This window comes from Sapajus apella, unplaced genomic scaffold (genome assembly GCF_009761245.1).
Source record: "Sapajus apella isolate SASKATOON/1434 unplaced genomic scaffold, GSC_monkey_1.0 scaffold122, whole genome shotgun sequence".
In the NCBI taxonomy this organism is placed as follows: Eukaryota; Metazoa; Chordata; class Mammalia; order Primates; family Cebidae; genus Sapajus; species Sapajus apella.
In genome coordinates, this window is record NW_022437062.1 from 6,125,772 (window position 1) to 6,153,240 (window position 27,469).

Below are 27,469 nucleotides of genomic sequence, written 5' to 3' on the forward strand. Positions count from 1 at the left end.
CACACTGTTTCTTTAGCTAGTTGATCTAGTTGATTATAGGTACTGTACAGATTCAGAAAGGGTTAAACGTTGACCAAATTGTGGTCAACGTTTATCCTTAAGGATGATCCTCACTCCAGGGCTCATTGCTGATACTTCTTTGTATTTGCTTCTTTAGCCTCATCGTAAATTGGCATTTACGATGAGGAATGGCTTGCCTTCCTCACTAGACTGTGAGATTTGCAAATGCGCACACAATGTCTGCCTTGCTTTTTGTTTCTGTAGTGCCTAGACGGAAACAGGCAAATAACACTCACTAAATATTTGTTGAAACAACCTTGGCATATTTGCTCCCTTGGAACAACCATAGACCTCTGAGACACCAGCAAGTGGGGACTAGTGTTATTCCACTCAAGATTATCCAGCCTCACAACATGTAAATATATCTGGAGCATTTTGACAGTAATAACCTAAATGTCACTGGCTTTTCTCATCCTTTGTGCCTTAGGACTGCGACTTCCTGGAAAGTGCCCTAAACATTTCTGGAGATTATAGGGCATATGCCATGCATGATCCTGAGCATAATGAACTGGTCCATTTCCATGGGACAGTTACACATTTTCCCCTTTTCCTCCCCTTGTCCCCTTTAAGTCGGGCACCACCATGCCCTTCTGCTATGATTGTCTCCCATTACAGCTGGTGGGTGCCCCCAAGCTGTGCAGCCTCAGGGTGTCCTATTGTAGTGGGTGCTGACTTGGGAGGGCAATGGGAAATGCCCTCAGTGTGTGCTATGGTCTGAATGTTTGTGTCCCCTCAAGTTCATATGTTGACACCTAATCCTTAGTGCAATAGTATTAAAAGATAGGGTCTTTGGGAGTGATTAGGTCATAAGAGCTTCGCCCTCACAAATAGGATCCATGCCCTTATTAAAGAGGCTAGAGGGAGCTTGTTTGCCTTTTCTACCATGGGAGAACATAGTGAGAAGGAGCCATCTGTGAGGAACAGGCCCTCACCAGACACAGAATCGGTAGGCATTTTGATCTTGAACTTCTCAGCCTCTACACTGTGAGCAATAAATTTCAGCTGTTTGCAGATCACTTGGTCTAAGGTACTTTTTTACAGTAGCCTGAATAGACCAAGACAGTGTGCCTTGACACCCCCAAATATTAGAGTTTTTAGGGAAACAGTTTTATTTTTTTGCCCCTCTGCCCCACAACTTTCTGTAGGATTCACATGGGGGGGTTGGACATGGAGACAAAGCTAAACACTGGGAACCACAGGTACTAAACAATCCCTTCCTTCCCATTGACCATTAAGGCGTTATTTATTGCCTGCCACCTCGGGGTTGGCAAGCCAGACCCCTCTTTCTTCAGGGTGAGCTTCCTCCGGGAGGTTTCTCAGTTCCTCATACAAATAGGCTTCTGGCAGATGTCCTCCCAGACATACCTGTTCAAAACCCAGAGCGTTCAAGCTGGGACCCTGTTTTATGTCACCTGAGGCATGCCATCTAGAAAAAGGGGGAGGCAACAGGAAGTGTGCTGAGTCACCAGGGAAGCTGCAATCAACACTTTCCCACAGGTAATTGACAAAGTGGATTGGGCACATGTAGGAAGTGGAATTGTGGTAACTAAATTTTATATATTTTATGGTTTGCAGAAATACTTTTCTATGTTCTGTCTTATTTGATACAGCCTTTAGAAAGGTTAAAAAAGTTTAACATTGCCCATAATGATGCAGCTTGAGCTTTACAAGTTCAATGTCCTGTTGGCAGGACAGCTGGGTTAGGTTTAAATGCTCCCCCTCAACCAGCTGCCTTCAGTCCTAGTAGTCTAGTACAATCCTGTGATATTTAGCTGAGAAACTATAACGATGCTGGGAGTCGTGGTAAACCACATGTGGATTGGGGCGGATGGTGTTTCAGGGACGTGCAGCTTCTGGAAGCAAATTTTCTGACAAACTGCCTTCTTGGAACCAATTGGTGCAAATACCTTGGGCACCACAGTTCATAAAAAAAACCTATTGAAGGCGGCTGGAAGGGTTTAGCAGACCAGTTTCATACCACAAATATAACTGACCGTGCACTTTTGACCACGGTGTGCTGTGTGATGTCAGTAGAGGAAGGGGCACTGGCGGTGGGGGCTGGGGTGACAGGGTTTGTACAGCATAGCAGGAAGAGCACTCAGGCAGGGCGCCCTGGGGTTCGAGCCCCAGCTCAGACCAGCTGTGTGGCACTGAACAAGCCTCTTCAGTCCCGCAAAGTTTAGTTTCCCAATCTAAAAATGGAGATAAATTGTCCAGTCCACCTCACAGGGTTGATAGGGCAGTCAAATTAAATAACGTATATAAAAGTATTTTGGAAAGTATTAAATGGCACACAGGTGCAAAGCATCATTCTCATGGCCTTTAATTCTTTCATCCTCCTAGACATATTTCCAAGTGGAAGTGGCTTTGGGATTGGAAGATAGTCCTATCTTTCTATCTTAGGTTCCCTGTGTTCTCCTGTTAGCTATGGCCTCAGAAAGCTGCCCCCAGCAGTTGCATGTTAAACTTCGGCGGAATGAATTTCCCGCCTGGCCATAAGTGCTCGGCCTCTGTTGGTGTTGACCTTAGGAATCAGAAACCTGTGACTCTAGTGAGGATGGATGCTTTCTGAACACTCACAAATAGCAACGTTTTCATACTCAAATTTGCTCTGTTCTCTTCTTGCCCTTGGGACTTTACAAATGTTGTATTCTGCCATGACATAGGTTATAGAAGCAGGCTTAAAGTGAAGGAGACTGCCAAGCCAAAAGTGAAACGTGTCCATGTGGATATAACATGTCAGTGGAAGAAAGTTGTGAATTGAAAACCTTGCTCTCTGTGGTTTGAGAACAGACTCCTCTTGCGGGGGTCTCTGGTAGTCCATAATCAATACATTTCCTTGAACCAAATAGCCTATCAAAATATTATCTAATACATTTCCACTTTTATTTACTCAATGAGTAATTATCAAGTGCTTACTACCTGCCAGGAACTGTGGCCTTGATGTTTCAAAACCCATAAACATGCATCTAACTTATTTATATAGGATCTCCATCAGGCACTGTCTTCTTTTAACCTTTCAGGAAAGGCTAAACTCTGACGAGAGGAATTCAGCATGTTTATAGAAAATCAGGAATGGAACAGAATTCTACTGCTTTCCCCCTTGCTTTCCCATTCCCTGACTGCATGTTCCTTTGGTACTTGAGTCTAGAGGCATCCAGAGGTATAAGAATAACAAAAGCTCAGGGTAACAAAGTGTTTTCATGCAGTGCCTCACCCCAGGGAGGTGGGCCGGCTAAAAGGATGTGATACAAACTGATACCCAGGGAACGGCAAACAGGAGTAGCTGGCCCCGTCCATCTCTTACCATGACTCGCAGCCCTTGCTTAAGGGACTTAAAGTCTAGGCAGGGAAATGGGCATCAAACTTAAAACGCACAGCTGCAACATACTAGATAGAAGCTGAGAACCCTGTATGTGGATCAGACAGACAGTCACCACTGGAGTTCAAGAGGGGGACAGGGCATTGGCCCCCAGAGAAGACGTCATAGATCAAACTTGAGCTGGACTGCCTTGAGGAGGGGTGGGATGGAGATGATACAAATTCAGATTCAGGCAGGGAGAAATGAAAAGAAACATACTTTTTAATCAGTGTATGTTGAGTGGAAGGTGGTCATGGGGAAGGGAGGGTGGCAGGGTAGGCTGCATGCATTTAAGGCTGTCTCCAAGTTTCTCTACTTAAAGAGCATCTGGGCGCAGGGGCACATGGTCTGTATTACTCAGGGCCCTAAGCTCACCTGGGAAGCTCCATCCTCCCTTCTGCACCTTGCCTATGGAATGTCCTGTAACATCTATCTGTCCTTGGAGATAAAAAAAGGCTGCCCCAAATGTAGGGATACCCTCCAAGTCAGCAGAGGTGGTAGCAGTGGATTTGGATAGGATGGTGGGTTGGATATTTCCCTTTGTATTGGCCAAATACATGCACAGATGGCACCAGCACCATTGGGGTCTCTGGAGATGGAGGTAGGTATTTCTTCAGTGACTCAGTACTTACAACTGTCAGAGAGATAATAAGAGAAATGTGCCTCCTGCACTGCTCAGCATGTGCTGGATAATCTGTGAAATGATCTTTCCTTGAGGAGCGCCACCTTTTCCAGGTGATTGTTCACTAGGACATATTTGATTATAAGCTCCCAGAGTGTCAGACACGGATCTCTCATGGCAAGTTAGACCATCCCAGGTTCCCAGTGGGTGTCAGTGCAGTGAGTGGCAGGAGGAAAAGTTTCTGACCAAGACAGAGTGATACCTATCCAGGGCCAAAATGACCATGGCGATAGGCCTTGCCAAAAGGGATCTGTGGCAGGCTCCTGGCACTACTGGCCATTTCCCCCAGTGGCCTGTTCAAGTTTTTCTTTGCATGTGACAGAGATTATGGCTGAGGAAACAGCCACGCCAGGAGCCTAGCCTGCCCTGCAGAGGCCCAGGGGACCTTCCTGATGCCATCTTTCTGGTACGATAGCTCAGCAGGCCTGTGTCAACAAGCCCTGCACAGTTTGGACAAGATATGAGTTACTAACGTTTTCCTCCAGAGCAGCAGGAATGGATGGGCCTGCTGGGAAGAGTCCCTTTGCTGTAAACTACCTAAGATGCCTGTCTCCTGAATTGCAGCAGTGGATCCCTTCTCAGTATCTTGCTTGCTTTCCTTTAAAAAAAAAAAAAAAAAGAAAGAAAAAGAAAAAATCCTCAGCAGATGATGGGAGGGACTATTTGCTGAGTTTGTCCAGACCCGAATAGCCCTTGGTCAGTGAGGTATGCAAAAACATGGCAACAATGCAGGTGCTCTTGTCTGAAAATATTTGCAAAGGAAGGAGAGGAAACCGGTTATTCTGACAGTAAATGATACATAATACTAATATTGGAAGGATTTTTTTTTTTTTTTTTTTTTTTTTTTTGCATGTGTGGGCAGCGAATAGAATTTTTGGTAGTCATCTATCATTTAACTAGGTCTGTATACAGCACTCTGGAGCCTGGTAAGTGCCTCTGTTTTTTTTTTTTATGTCAGAGTTTTGGTGCCTAGGGGTCTGGGCTGTGGACAGGCAAGACGTACCTGCTGCAGGGAGTAGTCAGCTTACTCCCAGCTTGCCAGATCCGTGGCTCTGACAAAAGAGTTATCAGTACCTCCAGACGTTCCTCCTGCAGCCTGCCTATCCCCCCAGGTCATCTTCTGACTTTGCCCCAATGAGTCCATGCTCCCGGGCAGGTCAGGTCTCCTCCCCTACTCAGTTTGGACATCAAGGAGTCTGTGTGAATGACCACCATCAGTTTCTCTGCAGTCTAGCCAAAGGAGCTGAGAGATAACTGGCAGAATGGCCCACAGCTCTATCAGGTATCCAGCACTGTTCTGATGGAGAAGCAGTAAGAATGAACCTACCTTAGATCTATTAATAGAGCTTATTCCGCAGAGGAAAAAAATCCAACTAATCCAGATGACTGCATGAGCCCGAGGTCATTCACATGTAGCTTTGGTGGGTAATGAGAGGCACACATCATACCCATGCTCTTGTCGTTCGGGGGCCTGCACCCCTCTTGGGTCCTCTCTAGACAGCCCTTCTGACTGCAGGGCGGACCCTAAAAGGAGGTCAGCTTTTCACCTCGATTACCCCTACAACTTAAGACATTTGTCTCCATGGGTTTTTGGCAATCAATATTGTACAGCCAGTAGTTTAATTTTTTCATGGTATCAACCTGATATTAAAGCTCTAGAATCTGGGAAGAGCAAGCAAAGCTTACCTAACTCCACAATTACATTTGAAATGGATAATCGAGATATAATTGAAAATATAGAACATATTCTTTCTGTAACTGCAAAAGTTTGCTATAACTAGCAAAAGGAAATACTAAATTGAGTCACAGTGTTGTAGGAGAAGGAAGCAAGTATTTATTTTGTATCTACTATGTGCCAAACACCTTACATGTTGTGAGTTTGCCCTCAGAAATCATATGCAGATGATTCTATTTTACAAGGGAAAGTTGAGGTTTAGGGTGGGTGAGCAGCATGCCAAGATGGAACAACTAAAGGGCCAAGGACCTGGGTTCAAATCAGGGCAAGGTTACACCCTTGGCACCATTTACATTTGCGTCAGATCATCCTTTGTGGTGGAGGCTGCATCCCTGGCCTCCACCCACTAGATGCCAATAGCATTTTCCCCAGTTGTGATAACAGAAATGTCTGCATGAGCAGACACTTGTCAAATGTCCTCTGAGGATCAAAATCAGACCCCCTATAGAGACCCATGGCTCTAGAGGCTTTATTTTTTCTGCCAGCACACACTCGGAGTGAAATTTGGGAGTGCCTTGAAGGATGCTATATGGATGACTTATGTTTCGATATGTTTTTTCTTATGATGAAGATGATAAAGCTGTCGTGGATCATTTAGAAAATAAAGATTGTTTATAATCTTACCACCCAGAGATACCTACTTTCCACATTTGCCTATGTTTTCTTCCAGTCTGTTTTCTGTGCAAACATAGGTAGTTTTTAAAATCATACAGTAAATCTTTGATCTCTATTTTTATACTTAATATGATATCAAGAGCCTATTCCTATAACAAATCAATGTCATTATTTTTAGTAGCTGTATTCTATTAAATGTTTATGCCTCAATTTACTCATCGTTTTTCCAAATGTTGGCCATTTAGAGTTCTTCCAGTTTATCCCATCATAAACATGGCTTCAATGAACATATTTTGCATAAACTTTTGTGTACAGTCTTGATAAGTTCTCTGGGGTATATGTTTCTATGAAAAGAAGAAGAATTGGGTCAAGCTCTGCACCTATTGTTTAGGCTCCGTTTCCTACATACTGTCAGGTTGCCTTCTGTCAGAGTTGGATTTACATGGCTGTGCTCTCTCTCATTTGTGGGCGTCTTGTCTCACTTGTTAACTATGAATATTACCCTTTTAGGCAAAAATGGCATCTCATTGTGTTTATTTGATTACCAATGAAACAGAACATCTCTTCCTATTATGTAGCTATTTGCTTTTCTTAGTCTCTGAGATGTTTGTTAATACAATGCATTGCTTCTTTATTAGATCTGATTTGTATCTATCCACTTTAAGATTCGTTTCTTTCCATTTTCACACATAGACTTAAAACTACAGTTCTTTAAGCTGTTTAACAGCGTAGAGGAAGATTGAGGCAAGAGTTTAGAGGAGAGATGAAAGGGAGTGCTTCCATATAAATTGGAGATTACCTCAACTAGAATTAACTGAGACCTGAAGTTGGAAGAAGAGGAAAGAATGGCGATAGAGGAGGTAGTGCGGAGGTGTCCCGACAGGATTTCCTGTGATGGCCACCAGGTGGTGCCATCCACCCGGGAGGATCTGATGTCTCTGGTGCAGGGGAGCTGGAGCGCTGGGGAGTATTAAAGTGGTCACAAGTGAGGTGGTTGGAGTGCCATTCATATATGTAATTGGGCCTCTGTAATTAACCTGCCAATGATCATGAGTTGGTGCACGTGTCTTTGTGTGTAGCGCAGGGAGGAGAAGATTAGGGCCGTTAAAATATATATATATATATATACACATATATATATATAATGTGTATATGTATATATACATATATATGAATGACAGCTTTACTGAGATATAATTTACATACCATGTAATTCAACAATTTAAAGTATACAATTTAATGGTTTTTAGTAGATTCACATAGTACAATCAGTTTTAGATTTTTTTTATTGCCTCATAAAGAAACGCCATTCCCCTTAGCCATTCCCTGCATCTCTGCCCCCTTACTCCTTCCCTCAATCTCCTTTCCCCAGACCCTGGAAACCACTACTCTACTTTCTGTGTCTGTGAATTTGCCTCTTCTGGACATTTCATATAAATGGAATCATAGAATAGGTGGTCTTTCGTGACTGTCACTGTTTGTCCTAACCAATGCTACACCAGCTTGACTTTGTGGCACAAGGCATCAGGGTAGCCAGAAAAACTTACTGTTTTAAGTGATACAGCATTTCCAGGCTCATTAGGACAGAGAAAAATACCTAGAACACCAATTTTCCTACCTTGTGGATCAGCAGAATCACCTGGGAAGCTTAAAAGGAAAGATTCCTGGCCCCTAATCTCTCCAGGAATTCAAATATGGTAGTTCCAGGGACTCTGGGCTGCTTGGGATTTTTTCAGTGCCATGAGTGATTCTAATGACTGCCTCACTGTATGCAGTGGGACTCAAGTTTTGAGCAGAGGCAGGAGAAGAAAATGGCATTTCCCTGCAGATGGGCTGTACCAGCTGCAGCTTCAAGTCCAGTGCCTCTTACGGGAAAGGAACTACACCCTCATCATTTGCCACGTCTACATCTGCAATGCTGGTTCATGTCAGACTGTCATCTTTGACTTGGTATGACAACAGTGCGTATTTGAAGGCCATCAAACCAATGACATTAGCCTTGTTTACTGTTGAGCTGGAAAATACCTGCAATGTGGTATAGTAAGAAGAGCACTGAATCTGAATTCTGAAGCTCACCAGAGTGTTCCACTGACTAATCTCAGGGCTACTGTAAGCACCCAGCGAGAGTGGCCATGAGCGGTGACACACTGCACAAGTCAGGGTACTGGAGTCATGGGACTTTAGAGAATGTCTTGTCCACCTGCCTCATTTCATAGGAGAGAAAATGAGGCCCTGAGAGGTAAAGTTCTTCACTGAAGGTCATACGCCAGCTATTGCTGGGGCAGCCAGCACCAGGGTGTCCAGGCCTTTGCCTCCTTCCGTTTCTCACTGTGCCCTTCTTCTCCACATTATTCTCTTTTGGGATCTGAGGAATCGTATTTAATCACCTTTCATTTTCAGAAATGAGGAAACCCAGGCCTCAGTTGTCCATGGCTACAAAGCTAATTGATTTATATTTGCTTTGGATGACTAGGAGTCAAAATAACGACAGATGAAGAATGCAAGATGGCATTTGTATACAGCTTTTAAGAGGAATCCACAACAGATTCAAGTTTTGTGAGGTCTGAAACTCATGCAATTTGAAAACTTTTTTAAAGAAAAATAACACACCATTGCAAGGTGTGCACAAATAAGGGGCCCTCATTCACTTCACTATAAATCTACCTCTAGGAACAATAATGGGATCCCTAGTCATGTGTGTGCTGCTGGGTTCTTCTGTTTGTGTAAATAGCATGTGTCCTGCTAAGTCACCTCCACTCAAAATGGAGGCCATTCTGTCAACAAATACGTATTGAACATCTGTTCAATAAATAAGGAATACTGAAGGGAACCAAGAGAGGAAAATAAGCTACTGTCTCTAACTCAGGAGATGAGGCACAAAGGCAGAAAGGGACCTCCCTCCCTACTGTGGTCTGGGCCAGGGTGCCTATGTGAGCCCAGCCTCTAGTAGGTCTCCAGTTTTGGTCTCGGAGAATCTTCCTTTCATAGTCATTCTTCTCCCTCTGCCTATCAAATGGGGCGGTGGATGTTGACATGAGTCAAACCCTTTGAGGTTTTTGGATGAAAAACTTTTCAAGATCTACATGACATTTTTGTGGTTGTGCCTACCCAAAAAAAGTCTCATATCTCAAATCACTGCCTTTAAATGAATTAAAAGTACATTTATCCATCAGAGCCACATTCCCCTAAAATGTACCTTGTAGCACTGAAACAATTAGAATCACACAGGTATCCTGAATAATCCATGCCTCTTCTCAAGGAATTTTTTCCATTTTCATTTTTGTAAAACAACTTCTTTGTCCAGTGTGTTTATTTAAATGATCACATCAGCATTAGATTCTGGTTTGGGGTGTTTTCTGTTTGTTCGTTTTAAGCCTAGTTTCTGACTATTTCTGAAAGATACAACATAGATAAAGGCCAGGAGGGAAACCAGTTTTAGGGTGTTCTCATTATATTCATTTTATTTCATTTTTTATTGTTAGGTTTACATTATTGAATTCCTGTGGAGAAGGAGGGGTTAGAACTGTGAAGAAGTCATAAGTCCCTTTAGGTAAAATCAAGTACTATTTGTCTCTAATCAAAATTGCCCTTTCCATTGATGGCAGAAATGATGGGGCCTCCACATCACCCAGAGTTCATTGTGTTTTTCATGGCAGTTTCACTGTCTTTGGAAAGTGAGCTTTTTGAAATGTTAAAGACAAGGGGCATGAAAACCTTAGCAGGGTTTGCAGCATCTCCTTCGAGTGCGGAATGGAGGACCCCAGAGCTGGCAGTTTGAGGAATGGCTGGTGGCTTCTGATGTCACAAATAGAGCTGTCACTCATGTGTCCCTTTGAATCATGGATCTCAAACATCCTCAAAAGCTCTTCCCTGGTAATTTCAAAACTCTGAACAAATCATTCCTAAGAAAAAAAATAAACAAAAATGCAGAGGAGCAAAAGGATATTTAGGATATGGTTCTAATTAAAATTTTTAAGTTTTCCTTTTCAAAATCCTGTATGAGCTATTAAATATGAAAAAACAAACTTCTGAATAGGAAAGCAGTAAAGGCTATTACCCTTAGAGATTTTGAACCTTATAATAAACAAATAGGTCTTCTTTTCCCTGAGTGTATCTTCTTATCAACACAAGGGAGCTGAGTGGTGGCTACAGCTCTAAAATATCGAACATGGCTGCCTATTGAATTCAGCATACATACGGAGGGATATGTTACATAAGATGCACATACAGACTCTATTTCTACTAGCCTGTGGAAAAGTAAACATACCTGCTGTTATGAAGCTTCTAGTAAAGGAACTACAAAAGAAACACATCTACTGGGCACTCCCACACTGGCCGAGGTATGTTGGAACCATCTGTATGCTTGCCTGTGGCATAGTGAACCTCGTGACTATCCGTTTGCCAATTATCCAGGCCCATTTAGCTCTGCTCCCACTCAGCGAGCCCTTTGGCTATTTCTGTTTTTGCTGGCACCTAAAGTCAAGGAGAAAGAAACGAACATTTATTAAGTGCTATGTTTGTACCAGTTAATCTTCTCAATGAAGTATTATTATCACCCTGTTTTACGGAGAAGGAAGCTAATATTCAAAGAGGTAAGATAACCTGTTCAGGACCACATATGTTTTTAAGTACAGAGCTCATGCATTATAAAGTGACCACCCCAGCTAACGTTTATTAAGCACAATATTTGCCAGAATTCTTACAAAATGTCTTACAAGGACTATTTTATTTTATCCTCAGACCAACTGCTTAAAGATGGTATTGCTTAAGTATTCTTGTTTTACAGATGAGGCCATACAGCTAGTATGACAGAGCCAGTGTTCAAACTCAGGCATCTGGATTGCAGCCTGCACTTTTGACCACCATGCCTAACCTCCCCTATATACCTGCTCTGCCCGATTTGGTATTCACCAGGCCCACAAGGCTACTAAACACCTGAAATACAGCTGGCTCGAGCTGTGATATGCTCAAAGTATAAACTACACACCTTATTTGGAAGAAAATATGAAAAAAAGAATATAAAATATCTCAGCAATTATTTATATCATTTACATGTTGAAATGGTAATTTGGTTATATTGGGATAAAAAATTATTAAATTTAGTTTCACTATTTCTTTTTACTTTTTGAACTGAGAAGACTAGACAATTTAAAATTACAAATGTAGTTCACGTTCTATTTCTACAGAACAGCACTGCTGTATACAATTTTAAAATATATAAAGGGGGACTGGAATTGACTCAGGCCAACATTACTTTTCCTCAGTAGTTCTAGTTAAAAATTGGGTTGGAGTGGGTGAATGGGAAGGTTGAAGCTGTTTTTTAAGATAAGTCTGGTGTTTTCATGAATTTGAGTTATGTGTGCTTTCCTCACGCCTTTTACCGTGTGTGGGTAAGAGAGTTGCCATTTTTAAGGTTCAAAAGAATTCCATGAGGTATATCTCCAGTGTCTCTGTGGAGTGCTTCAGCTGTCTGAGTGTACTGCCAGAGGCCTCTCTTTCGGACTTTAAGGCACAAATTGCTCACCACTCTTCCACACAGCTTTCTGGCCACCTTTGAGTCTGTCTCTTCTAACATAACATTGAGTTCTGGCTCCAGGTATGGTTCCTGGCACAAAGTTGATAATAAGTCATGAATGCTTTTTTGTTTGGTTTTGTTGTAGTTTTATTCTTTTTTTTTTTTTTTTTTTTTTTTTTTTTTTGAGACGAAGTGTCATTCTGTCGCCCCGGCTAGATGGAGTACAGTGGCACAATCTTGGCTCCCTGCAACCTCTGCCTCCCGGATTCAAGTGGTTCTCCTGCCTCAGCCTCCTGTATAGCTGGGACTACAGGCACCCACCACCATGCCTGGATAATTTTTTAGTATTTTTATTACAGATGGGGTTTCACCATGTTGGCCAGGCTGGTTTTAAACTCTTGAGACCAAGTGATCTCAAGTGATCTGCCTGCCTCAGCCTCCCAAAGTACTAGGATTACAGGCATGAGCCATCCAACCTGCTTTATTCTAAATACCTATTGCCAGGCAGAGGTTGCATGGATAAAGAGAGAAATTGGGAATATTTGTATGAGATGGGAAACCATAGGCCAGGAAAACATTACCAGGGGGTTGTACAGGATTTAGTCTGAGCACCACCCTCTCCCCAACACACACACGACATACCCTCCCCTCTTGAGGCTAGAATTAATCCCCACCCTCCCCAAAAACAGTAATAACTACTAGGGACTCAAAAACAGAAAAGAATTTTCTACAATGAGATTACTGTCTGAAACAAATGTTTATTCTAATCATTTATAAAGAACACTTAGGGATTTATAGCAGCTTAGGATAGAGAAAAAGAAGTAGGGGACTGGTCATTGATGCTGGTACGAATCTGTAAGGCCAAGTGAGAATCACGTTCCTTGTCATGACCCAAAAGGCCTTTCCAAATGGAGTCTCCTCATTTTAGTCTACAGACATATGGAGAGAAGTGACATGATGGACTAATTACATTCCCAAGCTGTGTAGCCCCAGTCTTGCTAGGGCCATCCCCCTGGCCAGTACAGAACCAGGCCAGCTGAAGGAAAGGGCTCTGAGTGAGCACAGCGCTGCCAGGCCCTGCCACTCCCACCTCATCCCATCCAGAATGGGCCCAACACAGTTCCTACCACCCCTTATTCACACCTCTTCACCCATACGTCCCCAGTGACCTGCTTCCCTGTGAAGCCCAGGCTGACTGGAAGGTGAGCCTCCGCAGAAACCATCAAAGAGCTTTGGGTCTGGGGCGGAGGGTCACTTCCACTCTCACAGTGTTTTGGTGCTGATGTCATCTGTCGGCTCAGCCATTCATTGCTTCTGTCTTCCCTAAGCTCCTGCAGATCTCCTCTACTTGTTTCTTTCATGTTGGAAGCTATGTCCTTGGATGCTGGATCACTGATTATAAACGTTCTGTGCATTTACCTGGCTCTGGTTTGGCCCCTGCTGTCTTTGTTTCTGCCTGCAGGATTGTCATCGCCATTGCCCCTTTTCCTTACCTAAGAACCTGGCATACCATGTTTATCCTTTGAGCTGGCACACCGGGAGCGGGGAGGGGGCTGCAATTCCTGTTGGCAAAGTCACTACTTTAAGAGAATTATCCCAGAAATCCTTTAAGTTGCAAACATATCATACAGGAGCAGAGTACCACATGTTAATTAGCACTCATTACCATGTTAGTAGAGAAGCCTACCCAAAGGAATGATACAGAGGACCTGTTATGTCATTGAGAACAGAGAGGTGGGGCTCAGGTTCTGGACAAATGATGTCATCAGTAAGTATAGTTTCAGAAAGGAAGATGAAGTGGGCACTTTAAATAATTGGAGGCAGTAGGCCTGTATGTGGAACCAGATGCTAGAGAGCCAAAATCCGTATTTTTACTTTTTCACAGTTTTGTGTCCATATCCTCATCTAATCCCATCCATCACCACAATTCTGTATCCCATTATTTTTTCAATCATAACTGATACCTCAACTTAATCTCCAGTCTGACTCCCAGCTAAGCCATATATTTTCAGCAAGAATTATAAAACAGTTTTTAAAGGACACACAGGAACCTTAACCTTAGTATAAAGACATGCTTAGTCTCAATACAAATTCCCAAGTTGAGACTTCATTTTAGACAGCAAATCAAAGTTATATGAAGGAGCTTAAAAGTGCTATTGCAAATTACCTATTTGAAATGTCTTTTTCAAAACCTGTTAAATTCACAGCTCTCCTAAAAATGCTTCATGTCCAAATTATTTTATTTTGGGGTTTTGTGTGTATGTAGTAGAGAGGGTTGGGGTTTGTGGTGGCTACAGAAAAATTAGTTAAATTCATAGGATAAAATTTGAACTTTTGCAAATGAGTAAACAGCCAAAACAAACCCCACTTCAGGAAAAAAAAAATACACGTTTTCTCCTTTTGAAAAGCAAGCAATGGTTAAGCAAAATACCTTAAAAGTGAACTAAAAAGCTTTTCTAAAATAAACAACTCCACTTGTGATCCTAAATTGGGACCACATGTAGATGTGAAAGCTACAAATGCAGTGCACAGAGAACTCCCGTCTCTGCCTTCGCTGTTTGCGTGCCTCTCAGTAGATGATGATAATGCTGCCTTTGGTTCCCAAGGAGCTTGAGTTTTTCAGATCCCCGTATGAGGGGAAAGGCAGAAGAAAGAAAAGGAATGAAAACAAATGTCTTTCAAGACAAAATATCCGAATGGGTTTCATTTTGCTTATCTGCCAACAGGCTCAACCCAATTTAGATCTCTCCTACAAGGCCAGGCTAATGCCAGCCGGGGTGTCTGGCTTTGCCGGCTATGTGGGGCAGTCCCTGTGAGGGACCAGGCTCGAATTCAGAGCAGAAGGATCACTCTAGCAAACTGCCCTGAGGCAAGTGAATGAATAAGCCAATTCAGCACAGATAGAATCATTCCTTTGTTTTTCTCAATTACCAAATGCTGTGTGCTTTGGGGGTCACTTGTCCTGTGAGTTTAGAGAATGTGGATATTGCAACATAAATCCTCACCATTCTAAACAGCTTAAACCAAATTCTGTTCCCAGGGAGGAGAGCTGAGGTGATGATATACATCTGTAAGTGTAAACTCTTGTGTGTTCCTTTTCTCATTCCAGGAGACACATTTCTAGTGCTCATGGTCTCTTCCACGAGGCACAAACATCAGATATGTGTTGATGTGGAAATATTTTGTCCCATATTGGAGGGCAAGCTCCTTGAGAGAAGGGATTATGCTGCCTGGGTTTGTAACTTTGTTAGGCAAAGCAGGACTGTATTTAGTTTTGAATTGATATGGAGGCACCAATGTTAGTAAAAAGCTCAAATGTTCTGAGCCCTGTTGCTTGGTATCTCAACTACAGGACCATGATCACCAGAATGAAAAATATGTAGCATCATTAATTTCGAACCTGTTAATTGTGCTATTAGGAAATATTGACTAGACAGTAAAATCAACCGGCATTCACCGAGTGCTTATTACACACCAGGCACTGAGGTTACATTTTATATACAGTATCTGATTTGATCCTCCCACAGGCATGTTATCCGCAGGTTAAAAAGGGAGAAACAGGTCCAGTGAGACTGGGAGGGTATGAGAATCCCATAGTGTGTGGCAGAATGTGGACTTGAACTCAGGGCCCTAACAACAGGAAGAAGGCCCTTTGTATAAAAAGTGTTCTCGTTTTTATGGGTCCTCAGTAAATGAAAATAGTTGCTTTTCATAAATAAGTCTGAATGTTAGGACTACTTTCTCACCAGAAGTCAAGGCCAAAAGGTAATACATAGAGTGACTTTGGAGAAAGGATGTGTGGAAATGACTCCATTCTTTTCTTGTCTCCGTTCAATTACTTGGGTTGCAGGAAGCAGAAACATCGGGGTCAGACATCTAAAATTTTAGGTTCCACCCTCATGTGAGCCATTTCTTTCAGGCTCCTTTCCCCATTCATAAGGGCCAATCTGTTTGTCCCTCTCCTGCTCTTTCTGCTTGCCTCCGTCTTCTTCTTTCCACTGGGCACACTAACTGTGGCGAAATTGCCCGTGTGCTGACTAAGGAGGAGAAAACCAAGCGCGGATTACATAGAAGCTGACTGATGAGCCCTCTGGTTGTGGACAAGTGATTGTGCATTGTGTAAAGTTGTGTATGTGTTTACCTCAAGTTGTGAAAAAATAAACCAACACTTTTGTGGCAAGTTGGACCTTAGAAAGGAGATTTCTGGGTGTCGGGGCTTCTCTCAGCCCCCAGTGCCTGGTGCCTGTGGCCAGTGTCGCCTCAGGGAGTCCCAGGCTGTTCTGTGGCCTCCAGAAGGAGCCCTCGCCCACCCCCCGCCCCCCTCGCTCCCCTCGCCCCCCTCGCCCACTCCCCTTTGCCTTCCCTTGGCCTGGGGGCGCAGCCGCCCCTCCACCTTCTCTCCGCCCTCCCCGGCTCTGCTCTCCGCTGCACCTTCGGCTCCGTCAGAGTCTGAGGGGAAACCAGAGGAGGCCGGGCGCTGTGCGGAGTGCCAGGCCACTCCCAGACCGCTGACAAAAGGAAAACTGGTCGTTGCTTTCTGAGTGAAGTGTATTTCTAGCATCTGCTGTTTGTGGTAACATAAGTGAAAACTGCTGGACCCGTTCCCTTCAGCTGGTATTCAGGGGAGAGTGCCCACTCCCTGCCAGATGCTCCTCACGGAACTCCCTTTTTACGAGGTGGGCGACTGGCTCCCTGGCACCAAGCTGCCCCGCCGCACTTCTCCTTTATTGCCCAGCGCCAGTGCCCGGTTGCGTGAGAACCCAGGGCTGCAGGCAGGGTGAGGGTGCGGATGGGACGCCGCTGGCTGCGGGCTCGTCTGGCTGCTCCCAAGTCGTGTGGCAGAGTCTGCAGGGCAGGGGCTGTCCGGATGTTCCAAACCTCGGCGTGAGGTGGGCACTCAGGTGCCAAGGAACCGTGGTGGCGAGGCCGACGGGTGGCATCCCGTCTCAGAGCCATTCTGCCGGTGCCTGGCTCTGCAGGGGTCACTGACACTGGGGGTCCCCTGAGTGACCTGGAAACTATGAGAGACCCCAGCTTCCCCGACAGGCCGTTCTATTAACTGTGGCTCTGGAGCTCCAGCTCATCTTTGGAAGATGGAAACGCACGGGAAAGGGTATGAATGGACGCAGCCAAGTCCTCGTGGGGGCCCTCCCAGTGCCACTATAGAGCGGACACAGAGCTGGAATCCAAAATAGCTAACTTGGTGACTAGCTTTAGGCAAGAAACTTTCTCCCAGGACTCACTTTCTCACTTAGCATTATGCATAGTGATTCTTGTCCTACTAACCTCGCTAAGATGTTTTAAATAAGGATATAAAAGCAATTTGAAACTGTTGAAACCATAACATTACAAAAAAAAAAAAGGAAGAAAGAAAGAAAAAGAAAAGAGGAAGTAGCCCAGGTCCCATTTATGTTCTTAATTTCTGACCAACATTAACTTTCATCAAAACTGACTCCACTGGCCCCAGCCAGGAGAGCTCTTGCATCATAGTGGACATTATCAGGCTCTGCAAAGGACCTTGCTTATACCGTGAGAACTCACTTTCAAGGGAGGTGTTTACCTCTAATTCCCACAGAATTAGTGTAAGTGAGAAATGGGGTAGCAGGATCCTTTTCTTGCAAAGTGTGAGCAAGTGCCTCTGTAGAGTAAAACCTTAAGTTAAAGGACTGCAACTGCAGTGACAGCTCCTTTCTCTGAAACTGCAGACTTTTAAGAAGGTTCTTAGCAGCCACACTGGATGTCACAAATTCCATAAAGCAAGATTGGCTTAGGTGCTCTCCCAGAGCTAATTTAATTTCATTTTATATATAATTCTAATAAACCTGGCTCTCTGATTTTCTAGCCCCTTGCTACTGAAAGTGCGGCTCGTGGACCAGCAGCATCTGCACTACCTGGGAACTTGTGAGGAGTGCAGAACCTCAGGCCGCACCCTTCACCTTGCATCAGAATTGACATTTGGATAAGATCCCCGTGTGGGGGTGTGTGTGTGTGTGTTGTGGGGGGCAGGGTTAAATTAGACGTGCAGGGCCTAGGTGCACTCTCAAGTTACTGTATTTCATCATGGAAAGGGTTTGGGATGACTAGAATTAATAGCTTAGAAGGACTGAGGTGACAAAGAACATTAAAAACTATTGCATCTGGGACCATTTAATATAGTTTTATATCTGAATGCCCTTTAAGACTCTGAGAATACACTGTTACAACACTGTATAGTCATTGATATTCCCAGTAATACAGGCAAAGTCATATTCCCAAGCTGCTGTTTAAAATATTTACCTAATATTCATAGTGGAACATTTTCCTTTAAAATGGTTAAATAAATCTGGATCCTAAAGCGGATGCTTCCGCGATCTGAATACTACATGAAACCGCATTCTCTAGTGAAGAGATAAGTGAGATGTTATTATAATCAGAAACCTCAATTAATTCAGATTGTTTTATGCACAACATTTTGGAGAATCAAATGACATCAAGATAAGATGTGATAACAGAGATTTACTCTAAAACTAAACAATGAAAAAAACCCAAGCAGTGTAACGAAAAGGCCATGACTGTTCAGAGCCAAGAAAACGTTGGGGGTCAGAAGGTATTCAATTTTCATATTTCTGTTTACTAGATACTAACAACTGACCTTCAAAATCATGGAGACAGGAAAATGGATTTGAAACCCAAGGGAGTTTTTAAGCAACCAGAAAAGTCAGTGTGCCCTGTTCTGGACAAGCGAGCATTGGAGTTGCTAGACTGCAGCTGGTGGTCCTTGGGGATGCTGCTCAGGGCTCTGTTGACACCTAACAAGACCATGGGTGGCAAAGCTTGGAACTGAGGTTGATCAGATTGTCAAGGCCAGGGAGAGACTGAAACCAACCAGGTCAACTTCCCAGCTGAACTGCCAACCTCAAAGGGACTCATGCGGGAGGGAGAATGGGAGGCACATAGCAGAGGATGGGAATGCAGAGAAGAGCAGGATGCTGTCGAAAGATTGGCAGATTTTTACGCAGGGTTCCAGCACAGGCCAAGAAGGAGATTGAAGGGCCCTGACTCAAATAAGACCCACTCTCTTTATTTCTCACTCCCTTGACAATTATAACTGAGTACAACTTTATTGCCATGGCAACACGAAGAAAGTCTACCAATGATTTGATATCCAGAGCTTGGAAATAAACAGCTGCATGGTACCAATTTTATTACATAAAGCAACGTTTATATAAACACAACTGGGCTTAAAACTCATTTGGCAAGAATTAAATATTTTCCATTTATTCTAGAGACATTTGTAGAGTGCCATGGCTGTGGTGGAAACATAAATAAAGCATCATCACAGGACAGAATTAATTAATTGCCTGAAATAATTTTAAAGCTGTAAGTGAAAGATCCTATCTTTATTAATGGCATTCTTTTCTCAAATCAGCAGATTTTGAAACCTCACAAGCTTTTGACTCTTCTCTCCTGTGCACTGCTAGAAATCTTATTTGACTCATGTTGTAGCCACTCTAATTCCAATCCTTGTCACTTCACTCCTGAGTTTCAGCAACACTCTTAGAGCAGAACTTCTTAACTTCTCTCCAACCTAGCTAGCTTTGTACAGTAGTCTGTTTTCTATACTATAATACATTATGTTGGGAATATATCTTATTATATACTATTGGCTTATTGCCTTAGTCTTGTATAACCAACTAGGATGAAGAACCAACTAGAGAATAGGAACTATGTCTTTCGCATTTATATCTTCTATGGCACCTAACATGATTATTGGTACACAGTATGTTGCTACAGGAAGTCTTCCGTGACCTAAATCTGGGCTAGATACTTCTCCTCTACACAGCGGTGACACACTGCTGTATCCCAGTTACATTATAAGTGCATTAAAACTGCCTGTATTATGTTCGTTTCTTTTTGTTTCTCTATAGACTATGGGAGCAGAGCCTATATTTTTTTCTGGTTCATCATTGACTCTCTAGTACCTAGTCCAGGTTTTGATTACATGTTATCTGCTCAATAAATATTTTTAGATTGATTTTTTGATTTGTTGTTGGTTGTTACTGCAGTAAGACAGTTAAGGAGGCTGGGATGAACAGACCAAATGGGATCGATAGCATCATATTCTTTTGTTTGACTTGGCTTTAGGTACAATAGATCAACATAACCTAAATATTATACTGATCCAGATAACTAGCATTTGGCTATATTTGCAACTGTATAATGTTAAAATTATCATATTTTCTATACCTGTTTAATTGTCTAAAATTCTAGCTCATGGAGTGGAAAGGACAGAATTTTTTACTTCTGCATATCTCCCTCAGTTCCTACCTCAGTGAGTGTTTCTTGATTTGACGTCGTTAAAGGCAGTTTAAAAAGAGTCTGTGTTCTAATGTATCTGCGTAGTGCTAAACATCTGTTGCTTCCTAACAAGTGCTGCATTCATTTTAATGGCACTGGTGCACAGAGGTAAACAGAGCCTTGGCAGGCCTTCCATAAGGGAAACTGTGTTTGCTTCCTTCATTAATTACTAATGGAGCATTAAGACACGCATTTTGCCTTGAGCCAAGTTGGATAATTCCTGGCACTTAATGCTAGGGTGCTTTCAAAAGTCAAGACATGTATTGACACACCAGAGAGCCTGCCCTATAGCAAGCACAGTGGGGGCTACAGTGCCAAGATTATATAAAGCTTCAAATATATCAATACCAAGTGGACTGATGTGTCTGTTTAACCTCTGCATCTATTGGGTTAATGTGGAATAATATGTATCCCCACAAAATCTCTGAAGGTAGCCATCACAGATGAACTGGATGAATCATCAGAAAGATACAGAAAGGTTAAAAATAAAAGGATAGTAAAAGATTTACCAATTAAACACAAATCAACAGAACGAGAGTGGCAAGCTAATAAAAGAAATACAAACCAATCTGTGATTTATCAGTTTATATTTAGCAGCCAGTTACCAACACAATTAAAATGAAACATTTATACCCTTGGATATGCCAACTAGCATAGCATCAAAATGATAAAAGTTAAAAACAGTAAGAAATAAGAGAATGACAGTCACTTATTGATAGTAGTAGATTTTAACATATAGCCATCAGGTTATGATAGACTAAAGAGATAAAATATGAATATGGATATAAAATAATATAATTTAAGTGTTGATAAATTGGCTATGGTTGGATGTTTATGGGTTATGTAAAATACCTTATATTAAATATTCACATGGAAAATTTCCAAAAATAATGATATGGTAGTTTACAAAAGAAATACCATTTTTTGTAAATGCAGAAACTTTAGTTTCTCTCATTACAAAGCAGTCACCTAGATTTGGGCTAGATACGTCTCATTATTCTCATCACAAACCACTCTCATCACAAAGCAATCAAATATAATATAAGTGTAAACAAAATAAACACCACTTGATGCCTGAATCTGGGGGCCAGAGGAATTAGCAGAGGTAAGAGGGTCCTTTTAAGGTTAAACGTTAATCAATACAGTACACAAAGACAGAGTGATGCAATGTCACTTCAGAGAGACAATATGATTCCCAGGACACTAAGATCTAGTCATGATTCTACTGAATATATTAACATTTCCAAGGGGAAAAAAAATGTGTCAATCCAGTGAAGAGCTGGTTCAGCCAAAAAAACAAACGCAAGTACCAGCGTTCATCCAGGTACAAGGGAGCCTCATCCAGCTGGACTTAAAGAATCCAGCCTGTTGGCAAGATCCTCCTTCTTGAGAAGATGGAAGCATGGCATTATTTTTGCCTGATTTTGCTCAAATTTCATGCACGCCAAGGCATCTTTTGATTGTAAACCAGCCTCTCCGGTATAGGACTGCGTACACCGTGATTGTGCATTAAGAGAACTCTGAGTGTGGGGCTCCTATGTCCCCAGGGAGTTGATAAATATAAAATCCTTCTAAGAAATGGTCTGCTCTGGTGCTGGAAAAGGAAGCTTCGTGAGCCTTATAGAATGTTAAGGCTAAAAGAAAAGTAAGTCCAGAAATGAACATGCATTGGTATGTGTAGTAAAACAAGCTATGCAGGATAAGTTGTTCTTATTTACTGCTGTGCTCTGAGCTCTGAGTAGGTTTTGGTATGTATGAGACACTTAAGTATTTGTTAAACACATGAAACAATGTAGGAAAGGACAGAATTATTTAACAAATGCTGGTGGGATAATTGGATAACAATTTCACATACACTAAAATAAATAACATGGATTAAAGGGTTAAGTTGCAAATAGAAAAATTAAAAGAATTATTCCAAATGTCAGTAGTACTTCTGAATAGGCAACAATTTTGTGCGTTTAGAAGGATAAGAAGAAATCACAAAGGAGAATAAAAATGACAAATCTGACTACATAAACATAAAAAACGTATGCTAGCAAAATACTATAATAATAACCAGAATTCAAAGTCAGACAACATGGGAAAATATTTGCAGAAAATGTGACAGCCAAAGGCCATGTATTTTTATTATGTAAAATGTTCATACAAATTGATAAGAGAAACATTGAAATTCCAAGAGCATAAACAAACAGCTCACAAAAATGAAATTAAAAATAGTAAACACATGGGAAGATATTTGACCAAGTTGGTAATAAAAGACATTCAAAATAAAACAGTAATTTTTTTAAAATTTGAATTAGCAAAGAAAATATAAAAATTTTTATAAAACGCAGTGCTGGTGAGAATGTTGCAAAAGTGGTATTTCATATTTTGCTGGTGATGGTTTATAAATTGGTAACTCCTTTTTGGAAAATAGTTCGGCAATACAATATCAAGAGTCATTAAAATGTTTTATAGCCTTTGACCCAGTAATTTGACTTCTGGGAATTTATCCTCAGGAAAATTAATCCAAAATATGGGAAACATTAAGTGTCTAAAATGAATTGGGAAACACTAAATGTCTCACAATAGGGAGTGGTTAATATGTTGTGGTACAGCCATTGGACTAAACACTACATAGCCATTTATAATCACAGGAATAGAGACCATGCAGCCAGATGGAAAGACGCTTGTGCTTTATTATTAAATAAAAATGAATAGATACTTTGTATAAAAAGATACATAGCAAAGATTGGAGTAAACACACCAAATTTTAAGTGGTTGAGCTAAAATAACAAGACGACCGTGACTTTTTTCTTTGTCTTTTGTCATAATGTGCTTTCAGCCTGTCTAGCCGAATGGCCTTCCTTTCTTGTCCCCAGTCCTGCCCAAGCTCCATGCTCAGCTTCCAGCCCTACCCATCTGTGTTGGTGTCACTCAAGTTCCAGCCTTTCCAAGAAGCCCTAACATCCCGTCAGCCCAACAGCCAAATGGAACTCTCCCTTTCCTGTGTGCTTTTTTTTTTTTTTTTTTTTTGAGACAGAGTCTCACTCTCTCACCCAGGCTGGAGTGCAGTGGTGCCATCTTGACTTACTGCAACCTCCACCTCCCAGGTTCAGGTGATTCTCCCGCTTCAGCCTCCTGAGTAGCTGGGATTACAGGCACCCACCACCATGCCCGGCTAGTTTTTGTATATATATATATATATATACTTTTTTTTTTTAGTAGAGACGGGGTTTTGTTATCTTGGCCAGACTGCTCTTGCACTCCTGACGTCAGGTGATCTGCCTGCCTCAGCTTCCCAAAGTGCTGCAATTACAGGCATGAGCCACCACTCCCAGCCCCTTTCCCATGTTCTCGTAATGCTGTATTAACCTTTCTTTTACAGGATGACATACAATTTGCCTTGCATGGAAATAATATATGTACAGTGCATGTCTGTTTCTGCAACTAAATGTCAAAATCCCTAGAGGGCAAGAACCCTTTCATTTCTTTTTCTCTCCCCACAGCAGAAGGCACAGGGCTTTTCCTGTGTGATATACCTGAATAAATATTAGTTGAAATTAATTTAATTGCACTGCAGTGAACTACTTCTGATTCCCTCACAGGTGGAGCTCATGAAGGGCTTCAGCATCTGGGTCCTTTCGGCAACATCCCCAACATCGTGGCAGAGTTGACTGGAGACAACATTCCTCAGGACTTTAGTGAGGATCAGGGGTACCCAGACCCTCCAAATCCCTGTCCTGTTGGAAAAACAGGTAACAGACATGCCCTTGGGTTCTCATGGAAAGTAGGGCTTTGGAAGGAAATTAGAAATTCTAACATCAGCTACAAATATTACCAGAAATTGTATTTCCATTCTGATGGGCCCATGCGTATTTGTAAGCAGATGGGAAGGGGAAACTTATTCTAGAATTTTTGTGTGAGTTCTGGTGTTCAGACACACCCACACAGGATTTCCACTGCCTAGGCTTTACCTACTATCTGTGTCTCCCCTTGTTTTGGAATTGATGCACTTTTTAGCACTTGCTCCTCTTTTAATGAAAAGGGGAACATATTTTTCTCCTTTTCCATGAGAACGCTTCTGCTGATTTTTAATGTCTTTGGAGCCGGTGAGTTTGTGGATTATCCCTGCCTGTTTGTTTTCCTCACTCCTTGTGACAGTCAATGTTCTAACAGTGTCACGCATCAACACGAAGTTAGCATCTTTCCTAAAATCCTGTTTATTTGGGGGTCAGGAGGTGGCATGAGAGAGAAGGGGTTCAGGAAGAAGTTGATTAAGGAAGAAGGTTGAAATTTTCCATGTTGTTCACTTTCTGCCCACTATCCTACCCGCTAATGCCAAAGAGCACATTGACTGCAGCATGCCACTTTCACTTTCCTGAGCCTTAATCTCTTCATCAATGGAAGGGGGACATAGTCAGTGCCTTAAAAGAGCACACAGTGTAGTTCTAGCTTATCTGAAAACAAAAACAGTAAAAACATAAACTTATACAGACCTATGGAATCAAGCTCTAGAGCATGGGCTTCACTCACATTGGTCTTTGAGAGCTGGCTTTGGTGGTTCGGCATAACGGCTCTAGACTCTGACTACCTGAGTTCAAACTCCAGGTCAACCTGTGTGACCTTAAACAAGTTAATTAACCACTTTCTACCTCAATTTCCTTACTGTATTTGCAAAATGGAGGACATTGTGGGAAGTAAATACAATTATCCATGTAAAGCATTCTAGCACAGCACCTAGCATAGAGTAAGGACTCTTTAAGTGTCATCCTGATTATAATTAGCTTTGCTGCCCCTAGTAAATAATGCACCTCTTACCTTGGGCTTGGGTTAGCTTCTAGCACCAGAGTAGTCTTTCTGCAAGCCTAATAATAACAGTTGGTATTTATCAGGTTGGTGCAAAAGTAACTGCGGTTTTTGCCATTGCTTTCAATGGGAAAAACCGCAATTAGTTTTGTACCAATATAATATTATTTCTACTTTACATTAAGAACACAGAAGCTTAGAGTGTAACTTGCACAAGGTTATCCAGATAACAAGTAGCTGAACCAAGACTCAAACCCAAGTCTACCTGATTAAGGGCTGTGTACTCAACCACCGGGACATATTGCCTTTCTCTGAAAATTGTGATAATATTGACTGCTCAGCTTTTTTTCTTTTTTTGGTTGGAATAGGGTCTCACTCTGCTGCCCAGGTGGGAGTGCAGTGGCACAGCTGTAGTAATTTTCTCTCTCAGCCTCCAAAGTAGCTGGGATAACAGGTGTGCACCACCATGCCCAGCTAATTTTTAAATTTTTTGTAGAGATGGGTTCTTGTTATATTGCCCAGGCTGGGCTCAAACTCTAGAGCTCAAATGATCCTCCTACCCTGGCCTTCCAAAGTGCTGGGATTATGGGTGTGAGCTACCACGCCCAGACATTTTTTTCTTATGATACCCAGAACTGGTCTGACCTCAGCTTTTCTTAAACACAATGCAGCCTCTCTCTGAAAGAGACTGTCTTTAAAAAGATGCCCCTCCTTTCATTTAGGGTGAGGCCTCTGTTTTCCATGGGGCAGAAAGCTTCCATCTTGAGGTGAAATAACCAACATAGTTGGATGTGACCAAGCCAATGTGTGGCTGCTGGGCCAGGAAGGCAGGAAAACCTGAATCACTGCCTGGCTCTAATCATGTCAGCCACCTTTTACTTGCTTGTAGGGTTTTGGTTGGGTAGGAAGAAAGACCACATCAGAGTTCAGGGAGTAACAGTCTCCATTGTTAAATCCATTGAATGTGTTATATGCAGTCGTTCTTAAAGTGTGATTCCAGCACTACCACCAGCAGCAGCAGCACCTGGAAACTTGCTAAAAATGCAACTTCTCAGGCCCTCCTCTCTGATTTAACCTATTGAATCAGAAATTCTGGGGTGGGACCCAGAAATCTGTTGTAACTAATCCTCGTCATGGTTGTAGTACACACTGAAGTTGGAGAATGTTAGAGGAGAATGGAGATCGGAGCTCTGCTGTTGACCGAAGCATGCCACTTTCACTTTCCTGAGCCTTAATCTCGTCATCTCTGGAAGGAAGACATAGCAATGCCTTAAAAGAGCACACAGTGTAGTTCTATGTTATCTGAAAACAACAATAATAAAAATATAAAATCATACAGACCTATGGAATCAAGCTCTGAGAGACAGCAGTCAAGCCGGCACAGTAGAACGGGACAAAATCCCGAATCCAGACACTTTCTTGTCACAGATTGTCTGCCATTTCCTTTGCCCTCCTTCCATTAAACTAACATTTTCCTCATTCTTTGTTCTACCACAATCTGCATTCCAAGAATGAAATCGCTTGCTAAATTTAGCCGTTATTTGTGAGGAATTGCTTGAATCACGACACCGCACAGCACAGTTGAACGATCCAAGAATAAAACCTTGACTTCTCCTTTCGTGCCGTGCTCTCCTCTGAATCGTGGCCCACTCACCCTGGATCCAGCAGCAGAGCTCAGAGTCCTCTGCGCTTCAGAGACAGGGTGTGAATACTAGGGCACATTTTCAGCCTCGGAGTCACCTTCAGTTCCCAGGGCAGGCGTTCTCTGTACCTCAGTCAGGGCCCCCTCGGAGGTACAGCAGACACAATTATGAAAGGTTATAAAGGCACCATATGCAGATTGCCTGAACTCTCTTGAATTGGTATATTTTCCTACATGTTAATTGCTATATATTGTAAAAGTTAGATAAATAACTCACTGAAGAGTGGAGAGCCACATTAGGGATTCTACAGAATGCTGATGACTTCCACGTTAGCTGCATGCTACTCAGAGCTGAGAGACTGCATGCGGAAAGCTGCTGGGAGGCTTCAGAGCAGCGTCAAGAGCTACACAGCCTGGCTAATTGTAAATAGTCCCCCTTTCAGCATTGATTTTGATGTCTCACTATGTCTTTTAAATGAGACCCTCCCTCCTCCCGCTAACCCTGCACAAAATTCACAATCCCTCCTCTGTCCCCCTTCTTATTGCTGTTGTCTAGAATACATTAGACATGGGGAAAATGACTCACTTTTAGAACATCATGCCTGGTAATGATAGAATTTAGATAAAAACAGCATCCAAGAGGGATAGCTGTCTTTCTTTGTCTTGAATGGAAGACATGCTTGATTTCAAAGGGCAGTCATAGTATAAACCATCAGTTAAAGGGAGATGAT

At 42.3% G+C, this 27,469-nt stretch overlaps 1 protein-coding gene across 3 annotated transcripts in view; it reads left to right on the forward strand.

The window, feature by feature from the left end:
• The window catches only part of LOC116538725 (neuroendocrine protein 7B2), a 51,681-nt gene that overhangs the window by 12,149 nt on the left and 12,063 nt on the right, over nt 1-27,469 (forward strand). For all 3 annotated transcript variants that reach the window (XM_032261243.1, XM_032261241.1, XM_032261242.1), the window contains exon 3: nt 23,896-24,045. In XM_032261243.1, the coding sequence (XP_032117134.1) occupies nt 23,896-24,045 (150 nt within the window). The remainder of the gene's footprint in view (nt 1-23,895; nt 24,046-27,469) is intronic.